Genomic DNA, 24,154 nt, shown 5'->3' on the forward strand with positions numbered 1-24,154 from the left:
CCTCCGTTATGTGATTGTCAGGAAAACTGGGCGTGAAAGGTGATGAATAGGGACAGCTTCATAACAGGCTGTTCATTGTGCCGCAGTTTGCACCATTAGATACGGGTAGTCCTCAACTTACGACCACGATTGAGTCTGACATTTCCACTGCTAAGGAAGACAGTTGTTAAAAGTTGTCATAAGTCCCCTTTTTTCAGTGCTGTTGTAACTTTGAACTGTCACTAAATGAATGGTTTTTATTTGAAGATGATCTGCACTCACAACTTTCTCGGTCAATCTTTTAAGTGGCTTGCTCCAATATGAGCATCCTTTAAAATGGGACAAACTTTTTTTAACTGGCCTGCTACAAAGAAAATTGAATCACGGACCCAAAATCGTTGATGATGTTACCTAGTTGAGTAATGAAACATCTTCAAGAAAATCACCAAGCTCAGAGAGCACCCAGGACCCCACAAAGGCAATTGCTCCCTAGCACTGACACGTATTTAAAAAAAAAAAATCACAAATTAAAACTGCTTTTTGAAGACACAGTAGTAGATCCCAAAGGTGCTTTTTCAAGAGGTGACTGGACTTTCTCGTTTCTCTTTGAAGACGTTTCGCTTCTCATCCCAGAAGCTTCTTCAGCTCTGACTGGATGGTGGGGGGAAATGGAAGGATTTATCCTCCTTGCAGACAGCCGGTCATTTGCATTCTTTTAGAGCAGTGGTTCTCAACCTTTTTAATGCCGCGACCCCCAACCAGTCATAAGGACTACTCAACCGGTCGTAAGTCGAGGACTACTCAACTGGTGTAGCACCGTTTGCAGAATGGGACTTTTGGCGGGCTCAGCAGGGCAGAGACAGCCTGGACAATTCCTATTGGCTTTTGAAAGCCAATAGAATTAGACTCTATTCAAGAGAGTCTATTCTATTGGCTTTCAAAAGCCAATAGGATAAAAGGGAGTAGCACAGCTAAGGAAAAGGGGGGGGAAATGGCGGACTGCGTTTGGCGACCCCCGTGAAATGGTCGTTCGACCCCAAATGGGGTCCCGACCCAGAGGTTGAGAACCACTGTTTTAGAGAGTAGTTGAGGCCACTTGGAACTTTATATGTGTCCCCACTATGTTTTCTGCTCTATGCAGTCAAGAAGGCTCTACACACATTTGCACCACTCAGATGACCCTGGGGACACAGGTAAACCTGGTGGCCTCAACGACTCTAAAAGAATGCAAATGACCAGCTGTCTGCAAGGAGTATAAATCCTTCCACTCTCCATCCTTTAGTCAGAGCTAAAGAAGCTTCTTGGATGAGAAGTGAAATGTCTTCAAGGAAAAACAAGAAAGTCCAGCATTTACAACTTCTGGAGGCAAGTCGTTCCCCTGATTAATTGTTCTCACTGTCAGGAAATTTCTCCTTAGTTCTAGGTTGCTTCTCTCCTTGGTTAGTTTCCATCCATTGCTTCTTGTCCTGCTTTCAAGTACTTTGGAGAATAGCTTGACCCCCTCTTCATTGTGGCAGCCCCTCAAATATTGGAGCACTGCTATCATGTTACCCCTGGTCCTTCTTTTCATTAAAGAAATACAAGGCAGCAACAAATGGTCACCACTGCTAAAAAAAGCAAACCAATAATTTATTTACTTTTCAACTTGTGATAAACCTGGGAATTTCAACAGATTGATTACGTGTCAAGTCATTTTCGACTCCTAGCAACCACAGCGATAGATTTTCTCCAGGACAAACTGCCTCTAACCCGGTAGATGTCTATCCTGAATCTAAATCCGATCGTTTTTAATGCCCCTAGTAAATTCTAGGAAAGGAAAGGAAAGAATCATTCCGTTGTGTCACGGAGGAGGCTTTAAGTCTAAAGTAGAAAAGAATCTTGAGGCTGGATCTGGCCAAAAGCCATTTAGTCAATATTGTGTGTCACACAGTGGCCAATCAGATAAATCCTGGAAGCTAAGCAGCATTGATTGAACTGTGACAGCTTCTTATCCGTGTAATTCGATGGCCACTGAATCAAAGGCAATTCTGCCTCTCGTGATAAGTCTCTAACAAGCTAAAAGGCACTGATAGTGTAGCATTTCCTCAACCAGCAGATGTTCTATTCACCTAATAGTTTGGGATATCCTTTTTGTAAAAGCAACTTTTTCCAAGGCTATATCTTTTTTGGGCCCAAATTCAAAGTGGGTCTCTCGGTGGATGGATGTATATAAAGCTATCCCTAAGGATTTCAGGTTAAAAATTTGTATTACTTTATTATTGAAGCATAAACTACAAAACTATAAAGAAAAATGGTAAATAAAGGTAAAATAGGGGAAGAGAGAAAAGTGTAGGTACAGGGTGGAAAAAAAAAAAGCATTGACTTCTGACTCCTTTTGGTGCAGTAGAATAAGGCAATGAAACCTCAAATTTTTATTTTTGTATAATAATATGTACCAGCCATTTCTATGACACCAAACCTATCGAATCAGCAAAACCCCAAATCAAAGATTCGTAAGGATTTCAAATATGGAGTTTCATTTTTGCAGCAGTCACATATTGGCTGATTTTAGTTGAATTGTAATTCCAAATTTGCTTCAGATAGATAGATAGAGAGATAGATATAGAGATACAGATAGAAATACAGATAGAGACAGAGATACAGATAGAAATACATATAGCTAGATATAGATAGATGATAGATATACAGATAGATACAGATAGAAATATAGATATACAGATAGAAATACAGAGATAGAGAGATAGATACAGATATAGATAGAAAGATAGATATATAGATACAGATAGATATAGATACAGATAGAAATACAGATAGAGATAGAGATATATAGATACAGATACAGATAGAAATACAGATACAGATAGATAAAGATATATAGATACAGATAGAGATACAGATAGATATACAGATAGAAATACAGAGATAGATAGATAGATAGATAGATAGATAGATAGATAGATAGATAGGTAGATAGATAGATAGATAGTGAGGGAAGTTAGCCCAGAGAAAGAAATATTAAAAAGGGCAGAAAAATATATTTTTCCTCAAAAGGACTTTTTAAAACCAAACCTGGCCCCAAATCTATCTCTCTGCCCCAAGCAAGAGCTAGCCCCATACAAATGCAGATGTAAAACCATCAGAAAGTTGGAGCCAGAGCAATCAAGAAGACAAAAGAGAAGATCTGCATACCCCATCCAAACTCTAGGTGTCAGCCCCATCACCTGGGAAGCAGGATAGGATAATAGAATTAAACCACAGATATCAAGGCCTAGACCAGTGGTGGCGAACCTATGGCACGGGTGCCAGAGGCGGCACTCGGAGCCCTCTGTGTGGGCACACGCGCCGTCGCCCCAGTCCTGGGCCTTCAGTTGGGTTTTATAAAACCTTTTCGCTTTAGGCCTCGGCCGCCTTGTACAAAAAAAAAAGGTTCAATCAATCAGTCAATTTCAACTTCTCGTGGGAAAAAAAAAGATCTTGCAAAGTTGGAATTGATTGATTGAACTTTTTAGTCCCACCTAGTCTGCTGTTATCACCACAGCCACGCCCACCCAATGGGCCACACCCACCTAATGGGCCACACCCACCCAGCACCCGACGATGCATAAGTGGGTTTGGGGTTGAAGTTTGGGCACTTGGTCTCTAAAAGGTTCGCCATCACTGGCCTAGACAAACACTCAGAAACAGCCTCAAGGTTCATGCCACAGGAACGGGAAACTATTCCAAACAAAAGGCTGGGGGGGGGGGTATAAAACCTGCCCATGTGCTCAATCTCTCTCTCCTTCTCTCCTCTGCACTTTCCTGAAGAACCATCTTTCTGCAATAAACTGTAACCTTCTTCCCAAAGCAGTCGCCATGTTTGCTTATTTATTCCCGGCTTGGATGAACCAGGATGAAGACTTTACTTTTAACAATAGTTAGATAGATAGATAGATAGAGAGAGAGAGAGACAGACAGATAGATAGATAGACACCTCTGAACATATAAACCTCTGGATGATTTTCCTGTCCTAAATTATTCATTCATTCAATCCATCAATTTAGGCACCATAAACTTCCGGATGATTTTCCTCTGCCCTAAATTATTTATTCATTCATTCAATTTAGGCACCACTCGACTCCAGGCTAACTCTAGGTAGTTCACAATTAAATTTGATAGAAGGTATGAAAAGGGACATAATGAAAACTAAAGAAGTAAAGAACGTGATGAAATAAAATAAATATCAGCTGCAACTTCGGTCTTGTATTTATTTTTAGAAATAAAATAAATACAAGACCGAAGTTGCAGCCGATATTTAGTTTATTTCATCTTGTTCTTTATTTCATTATTTCTCATTATATCCTTTTTCATACCTTCTATCTAAGGAAAGGGCTGCTAAAGCCTTTTTTCAGTGCCTTGGTCACGTCGAGCGGTCACTAAACGAGTCGAGGACCATCCGGCGTTGGAAGCTTCCAGACAAACTCCAGGAAGCAGAAGTGCCCTGACATCTTCCCTGAAAAAGCTTAGCCCCCAAACATCTAGGTAAGGCTACTCAGATAATTCTGGCTCTGCAAACACGGGTGCTCCAGAAAAAAGGGCCGCAAAAAGACCAAACAAAAAACAAACAAAAAAAAAACCAGAGCGCCGCATCCACACGACCTTCTTCGAACCCGTGTTCAAACCGCTCAGCCGCAGCAAGGCAAAGCAAGGAATCGATGCCCGCGCTATCGATGGGCCACGATCGCCAGGGCGCATGCGCGCGATCGATGTGCTCCGTGCTCGGCTGCCGCGGCCTGCGAGGCCGCCAGGTGACTCCAAGATGGCGGCCACTGCAACGGCAGTAACGGCTGCGGCGTGAGGGGAGGACGCTTGCTTCCGCTCGGGCCATGGCGGCGCTCTGGGCCTTGCCGGGCCCGGAGTGAGGCGAAGATGTCCGAGAGCTACTCGCGGTGGCTGCTGCGCGTGTCGGTGGCGCAGGTGTGCCAGGCGCTGGGATGGGACTCGGTGCAGCTTTCCGCCTGCGACCTCCTCACCGATGTGCTGCAGCGCTACCTCCACTCCCTGGGCCGGGGCTGCCGACGCTACTGCGAGCTCTGTGAGTGAAGGGCTTGGGGCCTGGGAGCGGGGGGCGGGGTTGGTGCTCGCGGGTTGCCATGGAGTCGGAGCAAGGCGGAAGGAGGGGCGTTGCCGTGGCGACCGAGGGCAAGCGAGGGAACCGCCCCCCAAAGAAGAAAAAAAAATAGCCCAACGGAATATTTCTGCACCTCGGCCCCTTTAAGAAGGGAGGACTTCAACTCCCAGCATTCCCCAGCCAGCATAGCTGGCTGGGGAATGCTGGGAGTTGAAGTCCACCCCTCTTAAAGGGGCCGAGGTGCAGAAACACTGGGCCAAGCTATTAAAAGCAACAGCTTAGGATATAGAAGAGGTCCAAATAGGCAAGAAAATGTAAGGTAACCTCTCTCTGCTCTTGTTGTTAATTGCGAAGTCGTATCCAACCCATCGTGACCCCATGGACAACGTTCCTCCAGGCCTTCCTGTCCTCTACCATCTTCTGGAGTCCATTTAAGCTCACACCTACTGCTTCAGTGACTCCATCCAGCCATCTCATTCTCTGTCGTCCCCTTCTTCTATTGCCCTCCATCTTTCCCACCATTAGGCTCTTCTCCAGTGAGTCCTTCCTTCTCATTAGGTGGCCAAAGTACTTGAGTTTCAACTTCAGGATCTGGCCTTCTAAAGAGCAGTCAGGGTTGATCTCTTCTAGGACTGACCGGTTTGAACGCCTTGCAGTCCAAGGGACTCACAGGAGTCTTCTCCAGCACCATAGTTCAAAGGCGTCCATTCTTTGGCGCTTAGCCTTTCTTATGGTCCAACTTTCACAGCCGTACATTGCAACTGGGAAAACCATGGCCTGGACTATACACACTTTTGTTGGCAGGGTGATGTCTCTGCTTTTTAGTATCCTCTCTAGATTTGCCATAGCTTTCCTCCCCAGGAGCAAGCGTCTTTTAATTTCTTGGCTGCAGTCCCCATCTGCTCTAAATGGGTTCAAATCTAATGAAGAATGTTTGTAGCTCAGAGATGACATGAGGTGGTGCTCTCTGAGCTTGCTGGTTTTCTGGAAGACGTTTCATGACCCAACTAGGTAACATCATCAGTGCAAGAAGGGAGGAGGGGGAGGAGGAGGAGAAGGAAGGAAGGAAGGAAGGAAGGAAGGAAGGAAGGAAGGAAGGAAGGAAGGAAGGAAGGAAGGAAGGAAGGAAGGACTGTGGGGTCCTTGGTGCTCTCTGAGCTTGGTTGTTTTCCTGCAGATGTTTCATGACCCAACTAGGTAACATCATCAGTACTAGAAGGGAGGAGGAGGAAGGAAGGACTGTGGGGTCCTTGGTGCTCTGTGAGCTTGGTTGTTTTTCTGCAGACGTTTCATGACGCAACTAGGCAGCATCATCAGTGCTAATAAGGAGTGCTGTTTGCTGTCGGTTTATATTCAGGTGTCTTGTCTCTCTGTGTGAGTGGGGCGGTTTTAGGGACTCTTTAGTTGGGCTGTTTACTAGTGGCTCTTTGGCAGTGTTGCTTACTTGATTGTTGGTCTGAAGTTGACCTTGGAGTTAATCAATGGTGATCTGAGTGCTGATTACTGATGGAGAGGTGCTGGAGTCTTTTTCTCTTTGGGGCTGGTTGATTGTCTCTTTTGCATAGTCTGTGTTGTTGTCAGTTGCGAAGTCGTGTCTGACCTACCGTGACCCCATGGACAACGTTCCTCCAGGCCTTCCTGTCCTCTACCATCTTCTGGAATCCATTTAAGCTCACGCCTACTGCTTTAGGGACTCCATCCAGCCACCTCATTCTCTGTCATCCCCTTCTTCTCTTACCCTCCATCTTTCCCAGCATCAGGCCCTTCACCAGTGAGTCCTTCCTTCTCATTAGGTGGCCAAAGTACTTGAGTTTCAACTTCAGGATCTGGCCTTTTAAAATCCAGGGGACTCATAGGAGTCTTTTCCAGCACCATAGTTCAAAGGCCTCCATTCTTTGGCGCTCAGCCTTTCTTATAGTCTATAGATGTTGTTAATGTCGATTGTCTCTTTTGCATGGTCTATAGATGTTAATAATAATAATAATAATAATAATAATAATAATAATAATAATAATAATAATAGTTGGAAGGGACCTTGGAAGTCATCTAGTCCAACCCCCTGCTCAGACAGGAAACCCTATAACATTCCAGACAAATGGCTGTCCAGTCTCTTCTTAAAACTTCCAGTGTTGGAGCATTCACCACTTCTGGAGGCAGGTTGTTCCACTGGTTAATTGTTCTCACTGTCAGGAAGTTTCTCCTTAGTTCTAGATTGCTTCTCTCCTTGATTAATTTCCATCCGTTGCTTCTTGTCCTGTCTTCAGGTCCTTTGGAGAATAGCTTGACTCCCTCTTCTTTGGAGCAGCCCCTGAGATATTGGAAGGCTGCTGTCAGAATTAGACGGTATCTTGGAGGTCTTCTAGTCCAACCCCCTGCTCAAGCAGGAGGCCCTATACCATTTCAAATAAATGGCTGTCCAATCTCTTCTTCAAAACCTCCAGTGATGGAACAAGCACAACTTCTAGTGGCAAGCCATTCCACTGGTTAATTGTTCTCACTGTCAGGAATTTTCTCCTTAGTTTTAGGATGCTTCCCTCCTTGATTAGTTTCCATCCGTTGCATCTTGTCCTGCCTTCAGGGGCTTTGGAGAATAGCTTGACTCCCTCTTCTTTGGGGCAGCCCCTGAGGGCAGCCCCTGAGATATTGGAAGACTGCCATCATGTCCCCCCTGGTCCTTCTCTTCATTAGACGTTAGTCCTTGACTTATGAGTGCAATGGATCCTGCCCATCACGGTCGTATGTCATGTCTGTCTTTTTTGCAGCCTTTTGCTGTGAACATTAAGCAGCTGCCCTAGTCATAAAGCAAGCGCCCCCTGCAGTCATTAAGCGAATGCCACAGTCATTTAGTGAACCAATGGCTCACTATGGATGTGGTTTTGCCCAAAACTGGAATGTTGGTTTTTGACAAAACCCTTGTAAAATGTGGTCAGATGACCACAGGTCAGATATTGCCAATGGACATAAAGGTGGCCCAGATGAGCGTGGCGCCTCAATTGTGTTCATGTAGCCACAGGGGAGAGGCCCATCGGATCGTAAGTAGCCCTCAAGTAGATCCATAATGGTGGCTAAGCAACCGGTCACAGATCAAAAACTACCTGTATGTCATCCCCAGAGGCTGTGGGGATTGTGGATCGTGGCAGAACACAGGGTTGAGTTAAGTGGGAACATAATCAGACTGGTTTGAGACAACTTCCTGTTCTGCAGAAATGCTATAAGAAAGCTCAGCTCCTTCTGCAATTTATTGTAGACAATAATTTCGAATACAGGACGTCCTCGGTTTACGACCACAATTGTGCCCATAATTTATGTTGCCAAGTGACAAATTTGTGAAGTGAGTTTTGTTCCCATTTTACGACTTTTCTTGCGGCACTTTTTAAGCGCATCATTGCAGTTAAATCAGTCACACACAGGTTGTGAAGTGAATCCGGATTCCCCATTGACTTTGCTTGTCACGAGGTCGCAAAAGGAGAATACCTGACACACACCCACATCGGGACACTGCAACCGTCATAAATCTGAACCAGTTGCCAAGCATCCAAATGGTAAATCACACGACCACGGGGACGCTGAAAGGGTCGTAAGTGTGAAAAAAGGTCATAAGTCCCTTTTTTCAGTGCCGTTGTAACTTTGGACGGTCACTAAATGAACTGTCGTAAGCCGAGGACTACCTGTGTAGGGTTGACAAGGGCAAATGGGAGTAGGTCAAACGGTATATATTTACTGACACCTGTTTACTTGCTTTGGTGATTCTTGGCAACCGAGGTTGTGACTTCTCGACCGACACGAGTAGGAAATTCTGCTGACATTACTATTTCAGTCGCCTTCCGAGTAAATTCTATTTATTTTATATCCTACTTTTCCGCTCTAGTGAGCACTTGCTAAATTGCCATTTGCTTGTCATTTCAGTACCCGAGCCAGGCAGCGAAAATCAAATCCTGACAATAGGTCATTGAGTAAATACAGCCTTGTGGAAGCGGAAAGGAAAAAAAAAAGATGTGTTTACATTTCCCGTCCTCTCGAATGACGTTTTGAACGGCCAACTTATTTGCTGCTTTTTAAAAAAAGCCGCTTCTGTACGGCGGGTAGACATGTTAACTTTTTAAAATGTTTGGTGGATTTTTTTTTGTTGCCATTAACATTTTATTTGTGTTCCAGATGGCCGGACAGACCCAATTTTGGAGGATGTGGGTGAAGCCTTTAAGCTCATGGGGGTCAACCTTCACGAACTGGAAGATTACATACTCAATATTGAGCCGGTTACTTTTGCACACCAGATCCCTTCCTTCCCTGTGAGTAAAAACAACGTACTACAGTTTCCTCCGCCCGGAAGCAAAGATGCCGAGGAGAGGAAGGAATATATTCCAGATTACATGCCACCTCTCGTCTCGTCTCAAGAAGGTGAGACCTTTCTTTCTCTACTGGTGCTTCAGTTGTTGCGGCCTAAGATGTCCATTTTACAGTAAGACTCGCCGGGCTGTGACGGTCTCTGACTTCCTGACACGGTTTTCTGGCTTGGAACGATGGGTGTTAGTCGTGAATGTCTGAGAGCGTCAAAGATGGTGGAAGGTTTCCCTCGCCATTTTCAAGCGAGGAATTGCAGGTGGTCCTCGACTTATGACTACAGTTGAGCCCAAAGCGCATGTCGCCCAGTGAGAAATTTGTTAAGTGAGTTTTGACCCCATTTTACGGCTTTTTCTTGTCCCGTTTGTTAAGGGAATCACTGCCCGGGTTAAAGTAGTAAGACGGTTGGTAAGTGAATTTGGTTTCTCCATTGACTTTGCCTCACAGAAGGTCGCAGAAGGGGATCACATGATCCCAGGACGCTGCAACCGTCCTAAGTGTGAGTTGTCAAGCATCCGAATGTAAATCAAGTGACCCCGGGGATGCTGCAACAGTCACAAGTGTGGGAAATGGTTAGAAGTCATTTTTTTCCCAGTGCCGTCATAACTTCGAACGGTCACTAAGCAAATTCTAAGTCGAAGACTAATTGTAGGTGTTGAAATTATGCACAGTTGTGGAGTGTGCTTCCTGCTACAGTGTTTTCCTCAAAATAAGACTGGGTCTTATATTAATTTCTGCTCCAAAAGAGGCATTAGGGCTTAAATTCTAGTTAGGGCTTATATTTGGGGAAATATAGTACTAACTGCATCCGTCTGACTGCTGATCTTAACTGGGGCTTATTTTTGGGGTGGGGTTTATATTACAAACATCCTGAAAAATCATGCTAGAATTTATTTTCCGGTTGGGTCTTGTTTTCGGGGAAACACAGCATTTTGTTGTTGTTAATTGCAAGTCGTGTCCGACCGATCGCGACCCCATGGACAACGTTCCTCCAGGTCTTCCTGTCCTCTACCATCTTCTGGAGTCCATTTAAGTTCACACCTACTGCTTCAGGGACTCCATCCAGCCATCTCATTCTCTGTCGTCCCCTTCTTCTCTTGCCCTCCATCTTTCCCAGCATTAGGCCATTCTCCAGTGAGTCCTTCCTTCTCATTAGTTGGCCAAAGTACTTGAGGTTCAACTTCAGGATCTGGCCTTCTAAGGAGCAGTCGGGGTTGATCTCTTCTAGGTCTGACCGGTTTGAACGCCTTGCAGTCCATGGTACTCGCAGGAGTCTTCTCCAGCACCATAGTTCAAAGGCCTCCATTCTTTGGCGCTCAGCCTTTCTTATGGTCCAACTTTCACAGCCATACATTGCAACTGGGAAAACCATGGCCTGGACTATTCGCACGTTCAGTGGTCTTATTATACCACATTGGTGTAAATCAGAGGTCCCCAACCTATGGGCTGTGGCCGCTTGGCCACTGGGCCATGTGAGTAGCTAGGCAGTGCATGTGTGTATGCGTGGGCTCATCCCCCCTCATGCCACTGTTGCCACAAGTGTTGTGTGGGCAGCGGCAGCCTCACTGGTATTGCACGGATGGCGGCAGCGCTGCAAGCAGCAGGTGGGCCGCAGTGTGATCCTCACGCGGAATGGTGGCGCGATCCTTGCGCCGGGGCAGCCTCATTGCGGGCCACGGCGTGAGGCTCGCACCGGGAGTGGCATTGCTGCAGGCCGCAGCATGATCCTTGCGCTGGCGGTAGCATCGCCGTGAGCCTGGAGGTGGTGGCGCCATAACTCTCACACAGATGCCGCCATGGCTGAGAGCCTGGCGCGCATGCTTGCAGTCCCATTTGCGTGGTGCACATGTTCGCAGCCTGTTTGTATGTGCGAGTGCACGGCTGGCTACATTCACTTTTATTCATCTGCGTGTGAGGTGCCTGCCCCTCCCTCTCTCACCGGGCCGCCAAAACAAAGTTTGGAGACTCCTGTCCCACATTGTTGGAATGTGCTGGATGTTTGTGAGGCTTTGCAGGAGGAAGGCTAGGCCGAGATCCCCTGGGCCAGGGGTAGGCAACCTTGGCTCTTTTATGACTCGTGGACTTCAACTCCCAGAATTCCTGAGCCAGCCATGCTGAGGGGAAAGGGAGAGTTTCCAAGCTGAGCCAAGCTGCCTCAGGAATTCTGGGAGTTGAAGTCCACGAGTCATAAAAGAGCCAAGGTTACCTACCCCTGGCCTAGGAGGCTCACCGCTTAGAACAGGAAGACTTAGGACAGGGGTAGGCAACATTGGCTCTTTTATAAGACTCGTGGACTTCAACTCCCAGAATTCCTGAGCTGGCATGGCTAAGCATGGAAACCTCTCCCTATCCCCTCAGCATGGCTGGCTCAGGAATTCTGGGAGTTGAAGTCCACGACTCATAAAAGAGCCACGGTTGCCTACCCCTGCCCTGGGCCTTCCCTCGCTAAAGCCTGGGAGGGGGCAGTGTTTCAGGAATGCTTTCAGCCCTCCAGGAAGCCCATGTTGGTCCACTTCCTCCAGTTCCTAGGGCCTCCACCTTTGCTCCACTGGCTCTCCGCCCTCACTGACTCTCCTGACCCAGAACATTGCGCCTCACCTCCCGTGACCTCCTCACTGACCTCGCTTCTCCCGTTCTCCAGGAGAAAGTTTCGTGCGGGGTCGAGGAAATCTGCTTATTGGATACAGGTAGTCCTCCACTTACAACAGTTCATTTAGTGACTGTTACAACAGTACTGAAAAAAAAGTGACTGAGGACCGTTTTTCACCCTTACAACCGTTGCCGCCTCCCCACGGTTACGGGATCAAAATTCAGAGGCTTGGCAACTAGCATGTACTTATGACAGTTGTAGTATCCCGGGGGTCATGTGATCCCTTTTTGAAACCAAAAGTCAATGGGGAAGCCAGTTTCACTTAACGACCGTGTGGCTAACTTTACAACGGCGGCGATTCACCTAACAACCGTGGCAAGAAAGGTCATAAACTGGGGCGGAGCTGGCTTAAGAACCGTGTCGCTTAGCAATGGAAATTTTGGGCTCAGTTGTGGACGTAAGTCGAGGACTTATTCTGAAGCTTTGGCTTCAGAATACTACAAAGAAATCCCCTGGCTTTAACTGTTTTTGTTGTAATAGTAGTTACAAGTATTAGTAATAACATCTTCATAAAAAAAATAAAGGTCTATATTTTAGGGTGGGGACAATTGTTTGTGGTGCATTGATGGGTCTCTAGGCACATCTTTCAACAAATGCTGCTTTCCTCGTTTGTGCTTTTCAGAAATTATTGTCCTTCAGACTTTCCTCCTTTTAATATTCACTGTGGCCAGCAGGTGTCGCTGTCCTATTTCATAACTTTGTTTTCCTGGTAACTAAGCTAGCTTCCGCAAGCCAGCATAACATCCCCTCCAAGTTTATCCATGTGCCTAAGATACAGGATAGTTTATTTCCCAAAAAGTAAGGAGGGGGGGGGGAGAAAAGAAAATTGGTCTTTTTTTTCTTTTTTGTACACTGTTTTTTCCTTTTCTTTTTGGTTGGATGTATGTTTTTCTTTTCTGTGTTGTATTTTATCCCCATTGATAAAACATAATATATATATATATATATATATATATATATATATATATATATATATATATATATATATATATATATATATATATATTAAAAAAGGGTAGTTGACTTCCATTTCATATAAATATGTGATCTCCTGCATTACTACAAAGAAACAGACTTTTGCTTTTCTCTGATGGGACGAGAACACCTATATCGGTAGAGCTCGCTTTTGATCCGGAGTAACTCTTTTGATTAGCTGTGGCAGAAACAGGAAGGTATAGTTGTACTTAAATGCATGCAGTCGACCCAGTTTGCATCTAATGAATGTGAATTTGCTGGATGATAAATTAGAATTAATAGATATATTTCTCATCCAGTAGATCATAATTTACGGCATTTATAATGGTCGCAGGCTAGCTGAAAGCATTGTCATTTACTTACGCTGCTGGTTTTCCTTGCTCTCTTTGCCGTGAGGCCATCTAGAGTGGGAGATTACAAAATTAAATTAAATAAATCTTATTGTTTATTGAATATATGGCCTGGTGAAGGCGAGGTAAAACTAATTCTAAAATCCCAAGGCATTGGACCAGGGGGTCTTCAAACTTGGCCCTTTTATGACTTGTGGACTTCAACTCCCAGAATTCCTCAGCCAGGCTGAGGAATTCTGGGAGTTGAAGTCCACAAGTCATAAAAGGGCCAAGTTTGAAGACCCCTGATTCATAACATCAAATGTGAAAATACAAAAGCCAATAGTTGGGGACGACAGTAGAAAAAGGGAAAAACAAAAAAGGTGTGAAGAAAGAGAGGGGGAAGAAACAAAAGGCATTGACTTCCGACTCTCTCTATTGTGGTAAAATCAGACCTTAAAATCAAATCTCAACTTTTTACATTTCTATAGTAGCATGCACTTGCCATTTCTGTACCGGCAAATCAGTCTAATCAGTAAAACCCCAAAATCATGATCTTTTTTTTCCCACTTCAAGCACAAAGTCCAGAAGCGGTTTCCAAGTAACTGATTGTCTTTTCTTTTATCAGCACAGTTAATTTGGCCATCTCTGTTAATTCCATCAGCTTTAGTGACCGTTACAGTCCCTAACACAGTGTTTATCAACCTTGACAATTTTAAGGCATATGGACTTCAACTCTCAGAATTCCACAGCCAGCATTGCTGGCTGTGGAATTCTGGGAGTTGAAGTCCACATGCCCTAAAATTGTCAAGGTTGAGAAACACTGCAGCCTAACAGATAGGATCATGCTGAAGGCTTGGAGGCCTCTGGCCAGGTAGTTGGATGAAGGCGGCAGTTTCTACATTTGTAGGTGCCCGATGGAAAGTGCAGTAGTCTTTGACTTACGACTGTACTGGAGTCAGCCATTACGCTAAGCCACCAGTCGTACTTTTAGTGCCAAATTGTGTGTTCGGATCCTTCCAGCATTCCATTTGCAAGTGCCAGAGGCTCGTTGCTTTCGTACAAGTGATTCTGCTATATACAGAATGCATGAACCTAGCAGAATGAAGCAGCAGGAAAAATGCACAAAATGAGAAGCCGACAGAGGAAGATTCTGCAGAAGTGCCAAACGGATAAATTTTAGAATGAAAAGGATATATATGATGAGAGCGGAGACATCCAAGGGATGGAGGAGGAAGTCTGCTTATTGTTACTCACTTCTTTCAGTTGTACAGATAAAGCCTTGCTTTGAATATCTTGCTGAATCTTATCTGAGGTCTTTGGAATTGTCCTTACTAAGCAACGTACTCTAAGAATATTGATTGGAAAGCAATGTTTACCTTTAAACCAGGCCATTTGATGCTGATTTTCCGTAAGGAGAACAAGAGGCAGTGATTCATTTTTCAAGGGTGTAATTGTTCGGAATGAGTATTTGTAAGAAGAACAGAAAATTAATGTGTTTGTAGGTGCGTGTTGCAATGACTCGAATTCTTTGGAACCGCTAACAAGTTAGCTAGAAATATTTGTGACCCAACCTTTTATTTGCATTGTGCAACTTGCCTTACAGTTGTTTACAACTCGGAGTAAACCAGCGCTATCTTGTGATCGTCCAGAACTTTTAGCACCATCCCAAATAGGCCCATCATAACTTTGAACGGTTGCTAAGCAACTGGTCGTAAGTCGAGGATTACCTTTATGGGGGTTTTTTCATTGTTTTTAATACTTCTGCAGTTATTGTTTTTTTTTTACAAATATCATTTATGTTTTAATTTTAAGAGCTGTGGTGGCGCAATGGTTAGAATGCAGTATTGCAGGCTGACTCTGCCCACCACCAGTAGTTCGATCCTGATGGGACTCAAGGTCGACTCAGCCTTCCATCCTTCCGAGGTCGGTAAAAATGAGGACCTGGATTGTTGGGGGGGAGGGCAAACAGGCTGACTCTGTAAACTGCTTAGAGAGGGCTGCAAAACACTGTGAAGCAATATATAAGTCTTAAGTCAGTGGTTCTCAACCTTTCTAATGCCGTGACCCCATAATACAGTTCCCCATGTTGTGGTGACCCCCAACCACGTATACATCACCGGGTGCCAGGGGCGTGGCCAAAGAAAAGGGGGAAAAAATGGCGGACAGCCTTGTTTGGCGACCCCCGTGAAATGGTCGTTCGACCCCAAATGGGGTCCCGACCCACAGGTTGAGAACCACTGTCTTAAGTGCTATTGCTAATTTTTAATCCCCCCCTCCCCCCCGAATCACGTGTATGAGATGGGAAGCTTTATAAATCAAATGAAGAAATAAATAAGACTTTCCAGAGTAAGCAGGGAATGGTAAATGAAATGAGAAACCAAGGGTTGCAGTGTTATATGGTGCTTGGTTCAGATGGGCTAGAGGTTTCCTGGCTCCCTTGTATGGCAAGTTTTTTTTTCTTTAAATCAATAATTGAAGCTCCATTAGATAATACCAAAATGTAAGTTGTTGGTTTCCCCCCCTCTCCTTTTTGCTTATCAAGCTACCTTTGTGATTTTAAATGCTGGGGCTCCAGCTTGTTTTGGGAGAAAAGCAGCACGCAAGAATACTTTATTTAAAAAACAAAACAACAACAACATATTTGTACATTAGCAGATGGTTAGATTGTTTTATTTTATTTCCTCCCCCCCCCCGCCCCCATGTATCTGCCACACTGTGCTTCTCTCTGACAGACTCAGTTGGGAATTGCAGCTAGGAAACAGTAGCTTTAAACCCAAGTTTAGCTCCGGAAGTCTTAGGGCCATATAGGAAGGGAGTGAAACTCACCTTTCATTTCCTCTTTGGCCCAAAATATTTCAGATTAGCTTTAAAGGAGACGGCGACACCGTTAAAGGATTTGGTCTCCAATACAGAGTTACCACCGCCTGGAGTCCCTCACAGCGGGCAGCTGGTCGGTGGCCAAAACTCTTTAGTTAAGCTGCTCCATATCCTATTGCAACAACAGCGACAAAATGCTGGCTTTGGAACGGAGAACTTGAAAGCGCTGGTTAAAGAAGCTTTTATTTCAGTGTCAAGAGATCATAAAACTACAATGCCGACAATTGTGCAACTTTTTAAAAGGGCTTTTACTTGGAGGGGGGAAAAAAGTTATCATTTGCCAAATGGTAGAATTAATACAAAAGTCAACGTTGCTTGTAATGAATCCACTATGGAAGAGAAAAAAGAATTAAAATGATTGGGTGCTTCGTGCATCTTCTGCTGTCAATATATGTTGTCTCTACGTTTAAACCATAAATAAGCATAGCGTTTGGTGATTAAAACAAGATGATTAAAACCAGGTACTTACTATCATATCTGGTGGACATGCCCTACGGCTAAAAGATTTTGGTCAAAAATACACGCATGGTTAGAGAAAAGGATTTAAAAACATATAGACTTTACGCCAGAATTGTTTTTGTTAGGCCTAATGGCAAGAAAATACGAGAAAGAATGTATACACTTAATTTTACACGTATTAACGGCAGCAAGAATAGTATTTGCTTAATATTAGAAAAATGAAAACCTACCAACGGAGGAAGAATTAATTAAGAAAATGTTAGATTGTGCAGACATGGACAGATTGACATTGAAGATAAAAGAGAAAGAAGATTCAGTATACTTCAGAACATGGGACAATTTTTATCAATGAGATAAAATGAGATAAAATGAGAGAGAAACGAATGTAATATGTACTATGTAGCATTAAATATGTATTAGTAAGAAAAAGACTATAGGGCAGTGTTTCTCAACCTTGACAATTTTAAGGCATGTGGACTTCAACTCCCAGAATTCCACAGCCAGCATTGCTGGCTGTGGAATTCTGGGAGTTGAAGTCCACATGCCTTAAAATTGTCAAGGTTGAGAAACATTGCTATAGGGTGAAGAGAAGATTTAAGAAATATATTATTAACCAACATATTGATTATGAAAATGCCGAAACGAATTATTACTGATTGTTATTTAAACGTGTTATCTTATACAAATTAATTATATAAAAAGCAAGATGATTAAATTTCAAAAATACTTGGTGATGTTATCTATTCAGTCATATCTGATTCTCGGCGATTGTATGGGCCAGGCCTCTGCGCTTACGAAATAAAATGTATCTGCCTTCATCAACCTAGGCAGCACACAAAATAATCTTTTGAAATAAAGGCCATTTGAGCATACCTTTTTGAATGATGATTTATTACACTCCTTGAGGCTTAACTAGTTCTAAAATGGGTCTAAATTCCAAGAACGCAGGCTTTAAATTGGAAGAAAGTTACGTACATGTTTCATTATTTGAATATCTTGTGGGCGGATGATTTAAATCAGTTTTCCCCGTTCTGGTGCTCTCTAGATTGGTTGTATTTTAGCTCCTAGAATTAGCGACGTATCATGATCAACAGTTACGCTAGCTAGAAAATTCTTGGAACTGAACCCCTCTGGGACTTCTGAGGAGAATATGCTGAGTGAGACATCCCCGAAAGAGCAGACACAACATTAAGGCTGAAATTGTGAACAAGGGGATAGTAGCTCTTGACCAGTGAAATTTCTCCACAGGAAAGAGAGATCGTGGGATTGTCCACGCGTCCAGGTAGTCCTCAACTTTACGACCACAATTGAGTCCAAAATTTCTGTTGCTAAGCGAGACGGTTGAATTTTGCCCCATTTTACGATCTTTCTTGCCAGAGTTGTTAAGTCGGTAACACAGTTGTTAAGTGAATCTGGCTTTCCCCCCCATGGACTTTGTTTGTCAGAAGGACGGAAAAGGGGACACGGCAACGGTCATAAATACGAGTCAGTTGCCAAGCGTCTGAATTTTGATCACGTGGCCGTGGGGAACGCTGCAACGGTCGTAAGTGTGAAGAAAAAAGGTCGCAAGTCACTTCTTTTTCAGTGCCGTTGTCCCTTTGAACGGTCACTAAATGAACTGTTGTAAGTAGAGGACTTACCTGTATTCCAGACACTTGCTTCTCGTGACCCCACTGCAAGAACTGAGGTTTTTTTTTTTTTTTACAGCTGGCTAATGAGTAGAGCAGCTGATAGTCGATCAATTTCATCTATACCCACAACTGTATTATACCCTGTATCAGTGGTTCTCCACCTGTGGGTCGGGACCCCATTTGGGGTCGAATGACCATTTTACGGGGGTCGCCAAACAATGCAGTCCGCCATTTTTTCCCCCTTTTCCTTAGCTGTGCTACTCCCTTTTATTCTATTGGCTTTTGAAAGCCAATAGAATAGACTCTCTTGAATAGAGTCTAATTCTATTGGCTTTCAAAAGCCAATAGGAATTGTCCAGGCTGTCTCTGCCCTGCTGAGCCCACCAAAAGTCCCATTCTGCAAACGGTGCCGCACCAGTTGAGTAGTCCTCGACTTACGATCAGTTGAGTAGTCCTCGACTTACGACCAGTTGGGGGTCGCGGCATTAAAAAGGTTGAGAACCGCTGCCCTATATGGACATAAAGCTCTGTCAGGCTTCATTTCTTAATCACTTTTTGAGTTACTTTTTTTTTTTTTAACTGCTTTGGAAATGTGAAGAAGTTTGATGGCAATTCACGGGTGAATTTCCTTCAGTTCCTTAACAAACAAAATGTTAAATGTGACTTCAAGGACTTAGCAATTTTGGGGGGAATAAATGGCAGAAGGGTGATTAGAATGTTGTTTTGGAAGGTTATAAATGGATTAAGGGTCTAGATTGACTGGAAATGGGATTTTCAAATTAATTGAATGAATCCTTCCCATGGTAAAACAGCTCATGCTTTGAATTCCAATATACCGTGTGTGTGTGTGTGTGTGTGTGTGTGTGTGTGTGTGTGTGTGTATTTATGGGACTTTGAAGGTTGGACACTAGAGGGAGCTAAAAGGAAGTAAAGATTACAATTATAGGAGAACGTTTAACGTTTTTAACGCAGAATGGAACAAAATACCTTAACATCGAATATACTGGAGGATACATGTGAATAATGGACTGAGAAGTTAATTTCAAGAATGTTTGCTATCTTAGATAGACTCTGTGAATATTGTTGCAGAAGAGGAACACGTTCCACCGGATGTGACCGAAAGGGATTTGAACGTGGATTTTAAAATGACAGGCTATAAGAATGATTTTGGAGAAATGAAATCTTAGGTATACAAAGGAACTCATCTGATGTTTTAATAATTAAAGGGAGCATGCAGCCAACCAACCAGGAAATTGGTTGGTTGGCTGCATGCTCCCTTTAATTATTAATTATTGTAGGAAATCTACAATAATTAATAATTAAAGGAGGAGATCTACAAAAGATCTCCTGTAGGAGATCTTTTGTAGATCTCCTACAGGAGATCTACAAAAGAGACATATTAAAAGTTTTGAAAAGTTTGGTGAGAAGGAAAAAGAAGGAAGGAAGGAAGGAAGGAAGGAAGGAAGGAAGGAAGGAAGGAAGGAAGGAAGGAAGGAAGGAAGGAAGGGAAGAGAAGGACCGTGGTGGTGCAGTGGTTAAAATGCAGTATTGCAGGCTGACTCTGCCCACCGTTTGGAGTTTGATCCTGACTGGCTCAAGGTTAACTCAGCTTAGTGCGGAAGGAAGAAAGGAAGGAAGGAAGGAAATAAATCAAGTTCTAGGACATTATTTGAAGGAATTAAAAATTCATTTATTTATTATTTAGAAAAATTGATGTGGCCACCCAACTCACAGTGACTCCAGGCAACTTACAGAAGTAAAACCTCAAACCCAATAACCCCACCCTCCCTGCAAGTGACAGCAATCAAACCAATCATTTGATGGGCTCCGTGTCACCCTGAGTCCCCAGGCCTGCTGGCAAAATCTATGTCTTCGGGGCCTTTAGAAAGAGTACCAAGGTGGGGGCCAATCTTAGCTCTGCAGGGATGATGTTCCACAGGAAGGGAGCCACCACGGAGAAGGCCCTTCTTCTTAGTCCCACTAGATAAGCCTCCTTAAGAGAGGGGACCCATAACATGTCTCCCCGCTGTGGTGGGAGCTGGAATAACTGGGAAAAGACAGTCCTTCAGATAAACCTGATCTTAAATCATGTAAGGCTTTAAAGCAGTGATTCTCAACCTTTCTAATGCCGTGACCCCATAATACAGTTCCCCATGTTGTGGTGACCCCCAAGTGGGTGTGGCCACCAATAAGAGGGAGTAGGACAGCTAGGGAAAAGGGAAAAAATGGCGGACAGCGTGGTTTGGCGACCCCCGTGAAATGGTCATTCGACCCCAAATGGGGTCCCGACCCACAGGTTGAGAACCACTGCTTTAAAGGTTTACAGCACTTTTAACTCAAAACTCAGAAGCAGAATGGCAGACGAAGCAGCTCCCTGCAAGAGAAGTGACGCGTGCGAATGTAGACTTGCACAAAACCGTGCGGGCTGCCGCATATTCAACCGATTCAAGCTTTTGGATATTTAAAAGGCAGCCCCATATAGAGCACCTTGCAGTAATCAAGATGGAAAGCGATTAGGGCGTGGATGACTGCGAGTGTGGCTTGTTGGTCCAGGAAAGCGGACCGCAACTTGCAGTTGCACAAAGAACTCTGTTTGAGCCACGAGAAAAGATTTGATTGTTAGAAGTAGTGGGTAGGAATATAAAATTGGTTTATTTGATCAGGGTTGAAACAGGCGATGTTACGTCTGTTAACCCTTAATGGACTTTTGCTGACCAGAATTGAATGACTTGGATTTAAAGATTTGTTTGTAGATAAAGGGTGTGATGTGGGATGAAGAGATTGATGTAATTTAAGAAAAAGTGATAAGTTGAAATTGTTTGTACTTGTTGATATAAAGAGGGAAGCTTTTTTTAAAAAAAATATATTTCCCTTCTCTATTCTTTTATGTTCTTTTTTCTTCACTGTAATTTTTATTTATTTTTCTTACTATTCCTTTATTTTTGTGTTGTTTGTGTTGTGTTGTGTTTGTTTAGTTTGTGTTGTTAGGTTTTATATACAACATACTGCTTGTAATACTTCATAAAATTATGTGGAAAAATAAGGAATTGGACCCATCTGTTAGCAGATGTATTTAAGCTAACAAAATTATCCTTAAAATTGTGTCTTTTGGCTTGTTGGATTGTTTTACCAGTGGGGTTTTGCTTTTTAGTTCTTTGTGTATCCCTTGAGTCAAAAATTGGCATTTTGTACTGACTGTAGTCATCATGACTTCACTCTGTACTGTGCCCTTATCTCAAAAACTCTGTTCCGTTCATGACTTAAAATGAAAATCAGTTTACTTAGAATCTCAGAAATTCTGTAGTCATGTTTTCAGAACTGTCAAAACCTACTGATAATTAATCTCTTTCCCCCAGGCATTCAATAATTGCTTAGAATTTTTCTCTCAACCACATTATGAGCACTTTTGACTACGCTATATTAAGTACTACATTATTGAAACCTATATCAGCTCCTTTTTTTTTTATTCTTTTCAAATTATGCTAGCAATCGGTAAAATACAAGCATGTATCGGTTTAAACAAAATCCAGGGGGGAAAAAAATCCTGATGTCAATTCTTGCCCTTTTTTTTTTAATTAGGCATACAAAAGTATAAAACTAAAACAATGAGATTCGGGTGGATGACCCGATAGAACGTATTTAGGAATAGCTAAAATGTTACTAACACTGCTGTTATCCAGAATATCATCAGTCCCTTTTAAAAAGATTGTAAAATATACCTTATCTCAGTGGTTCTCAACCTGTGGGTCGGGACCCCATTTGGGGTCGAACGACCATTTCACGGGGGTCGCCAAACAATGCAGTCCGCCATTTTTTCCCCCTTTTCTTTGGCCACACCCCTGGCACCCGGTGATGTATAAGTGGTTGGGGATCACCACAACATGGGGAACTGTATTATGGGGTCGCGGCATTAGAAAGGTTGAGAACCACTGCCTTATCGGTTCTAAAAACAAAACCGAAAATCTTTCCTGAACTTTAACCTAAAAATGCCAAGTTAAACCCCCAGCTAAGCTTATAAAATGCGGTACATGAAGTCAAAAACTGGAAATCTAATTTTTCATGAAAAGGGCCCTTCTCAGGGATTCCCGTGCTTTGTATCAGCTTCCTGTAGGATGGATCAATCAATCATTCTAATACTGCATTGTTTTTCAACCTTGAGAACTCTTAACCTGTATGGACTTCAACTTCCCAGAATTCCCCAGCTAGAAGTTCACGTAGCTTCAAGGTGCTAAGGTTGAGGAACGCTGCTCTCGTAGGAATTAGAATTTCTGCAAATGTTGGAAGTAATTAAGTTGATGTCCCTTGAAAGACTGCAAGACTCAACTTGCTTCTTGGGAATTCACAGAGGGTTTCTTGGCATAACAAGGTCACACAATTCCGTGGAAGTCCTGGTTGGCGTCTAGAATGGGAAAATCGGATCAGAGTTAGCTGACCCAGTTGATCTGGAATGAGGTACCCGGTTTTATATGAATAGGATTGGTGAATGGGCCAGGAAAATATGTGCGTAGTTCATGTTAAGACTAGGTCTTCCCGAACATGTTAAATCTGCCTACCTGGATCACAATTTAATTAATTCTGTTTAGATTACAGCAGCCATAGTCTCTGACTTGGGACACAACTGGGACTTCACAAAGTGAGGCAGTTGATAAGTGAGTTATGCCTAATTGTATGACTTCTTTTTTCCGCCACGGTTGCTAAGCAAATCTCACGGTCCTTAAGCGAATCCGGTTTTCACTATTGATTTTGCTCGTTGGAGGCTGAGACAGTGACCCCGGCACGCTACAGCCGTCGTAAGTGTGTGCTGGTTCCCGAATTGTGATCACGTGACAACGGTTATACATGCGAAGACCAGTCATATATTGAGGCACTGTATTTCAAGCCTGTCTAAATGTCAGACTGTTGCTAAATTATCGTTATAAGTCAAGGATTACCTGTAAGGGTAACTTAGTCTGGTCTGGTCTGCATTTGAAAAATGTCACAAATTATACGGTGCAATGTTATAATAGGGTATCTATCAAGAATACATGGTACTTTTCTTGAGTCTAGACACAGTTCAAAATACTTCAATGACCTACAGAGGTTTGCATGATTTGGAGCTACATTTTTCTCCCTGTATCAGTCAACTTTTAAGGTTTTCTCCAGGTCTTTCCATCCCTGGATGGGGATTTGTTGAAAATACCGTTTTTTCCATGGCTGTTCTCTGGAACCTGCAAAGAAGATCAAATAAATGGCGTTTCTAATCCTTCCATCTGCAAAGAACATACTTGAAACTTCTATTTTTTAAGGTATAGCCATTTTGAACCCATTTTGAGTAAACAGAAAGGATATCGTTTCAATAAATAAATACTTTAAAAAAATACCCACGGGCAAGATAATAGTATTTGTTTTTCCTGGCAATTTTTCCATTACACTGTTCTTTCTGAATTAGGTTTAGCGTATTTAAAAGCATAAAAACTTTCCAGTCTTTATGGAATTTTTTTTTATGAGTTGTTAATAAAATATTACCAAAGCAAATTTTTTCCCCCTCCTAATCTGAATTAAATCATGTTTGCTGACTTCTAGGCTATCTTAACATTTTTCCACTAACAAGCAGAACTATTTTTTTTAGAAGGAAGAAAATTTTTCTGTGTTTAATTGAAGTAGTTGACTTTCACTACAAAAACAAAATTAGATATTTTTTTCCTGATTTTTTATGGACATCTGAAGGAAATCTACAAATATTTTATCGACAGAGATGTCTTTGGCTCATTATTCATAATTCTAAGCTACCAACATTTTTTGTTAGTATTTTTTCCCTTCACAT

The 24,154-nt window shown here is 43.0% G+C and overlaps 1 protein-coding gene across 2 annotated transcripts in view; it reads left to right on the forward strand.

Annotated features, from left to right (window-relative positions):
* The first annotated feature begins 4,754 nt into the window (after positions 1-4,754).
* The window catches only part of TAF3 (TATA-box binding protein associated factor 3), a 159,796-nt gene continuing 140,396 nt past the window's right edge, over positions 4,755-24,154 (forward strand). For both annotated transcript variants that reach the window (XM_039369504.1, XM_039369505.1), the window contains exons 1-2: positions 4,755-5,050; positions 9,242-9,484. In XM_039369504.1, coding sequence (XP_039225438.1) covers positions 4,885-5,050; positions 9,242-9,484 — 409 coding nt within the window. In that variant the 5' untranslated portion in view covers positions 4,755-4,884. The remainder of the gene's footprint in view (positions 5,051-9,241; positions 9,485-24,154) is intronic.

Source organism: Crotalus tigris, unplaced genomic scaffold (genome assembly GCF_016545835.1).
Source record: "Crotalus tigris isolate CLP2741 ecotype Arizona unplaced genomic scaffold, ASM1654583v1 scf7180000021160.8983255:1529534, whole genome shotgun sequence".
Taxonomy (NCBI): Eukaryota; Metazoa; Chordata; class Lepidosauria; order Squamata; family Viperidae; genus Crotalus; species Crotalus tigris.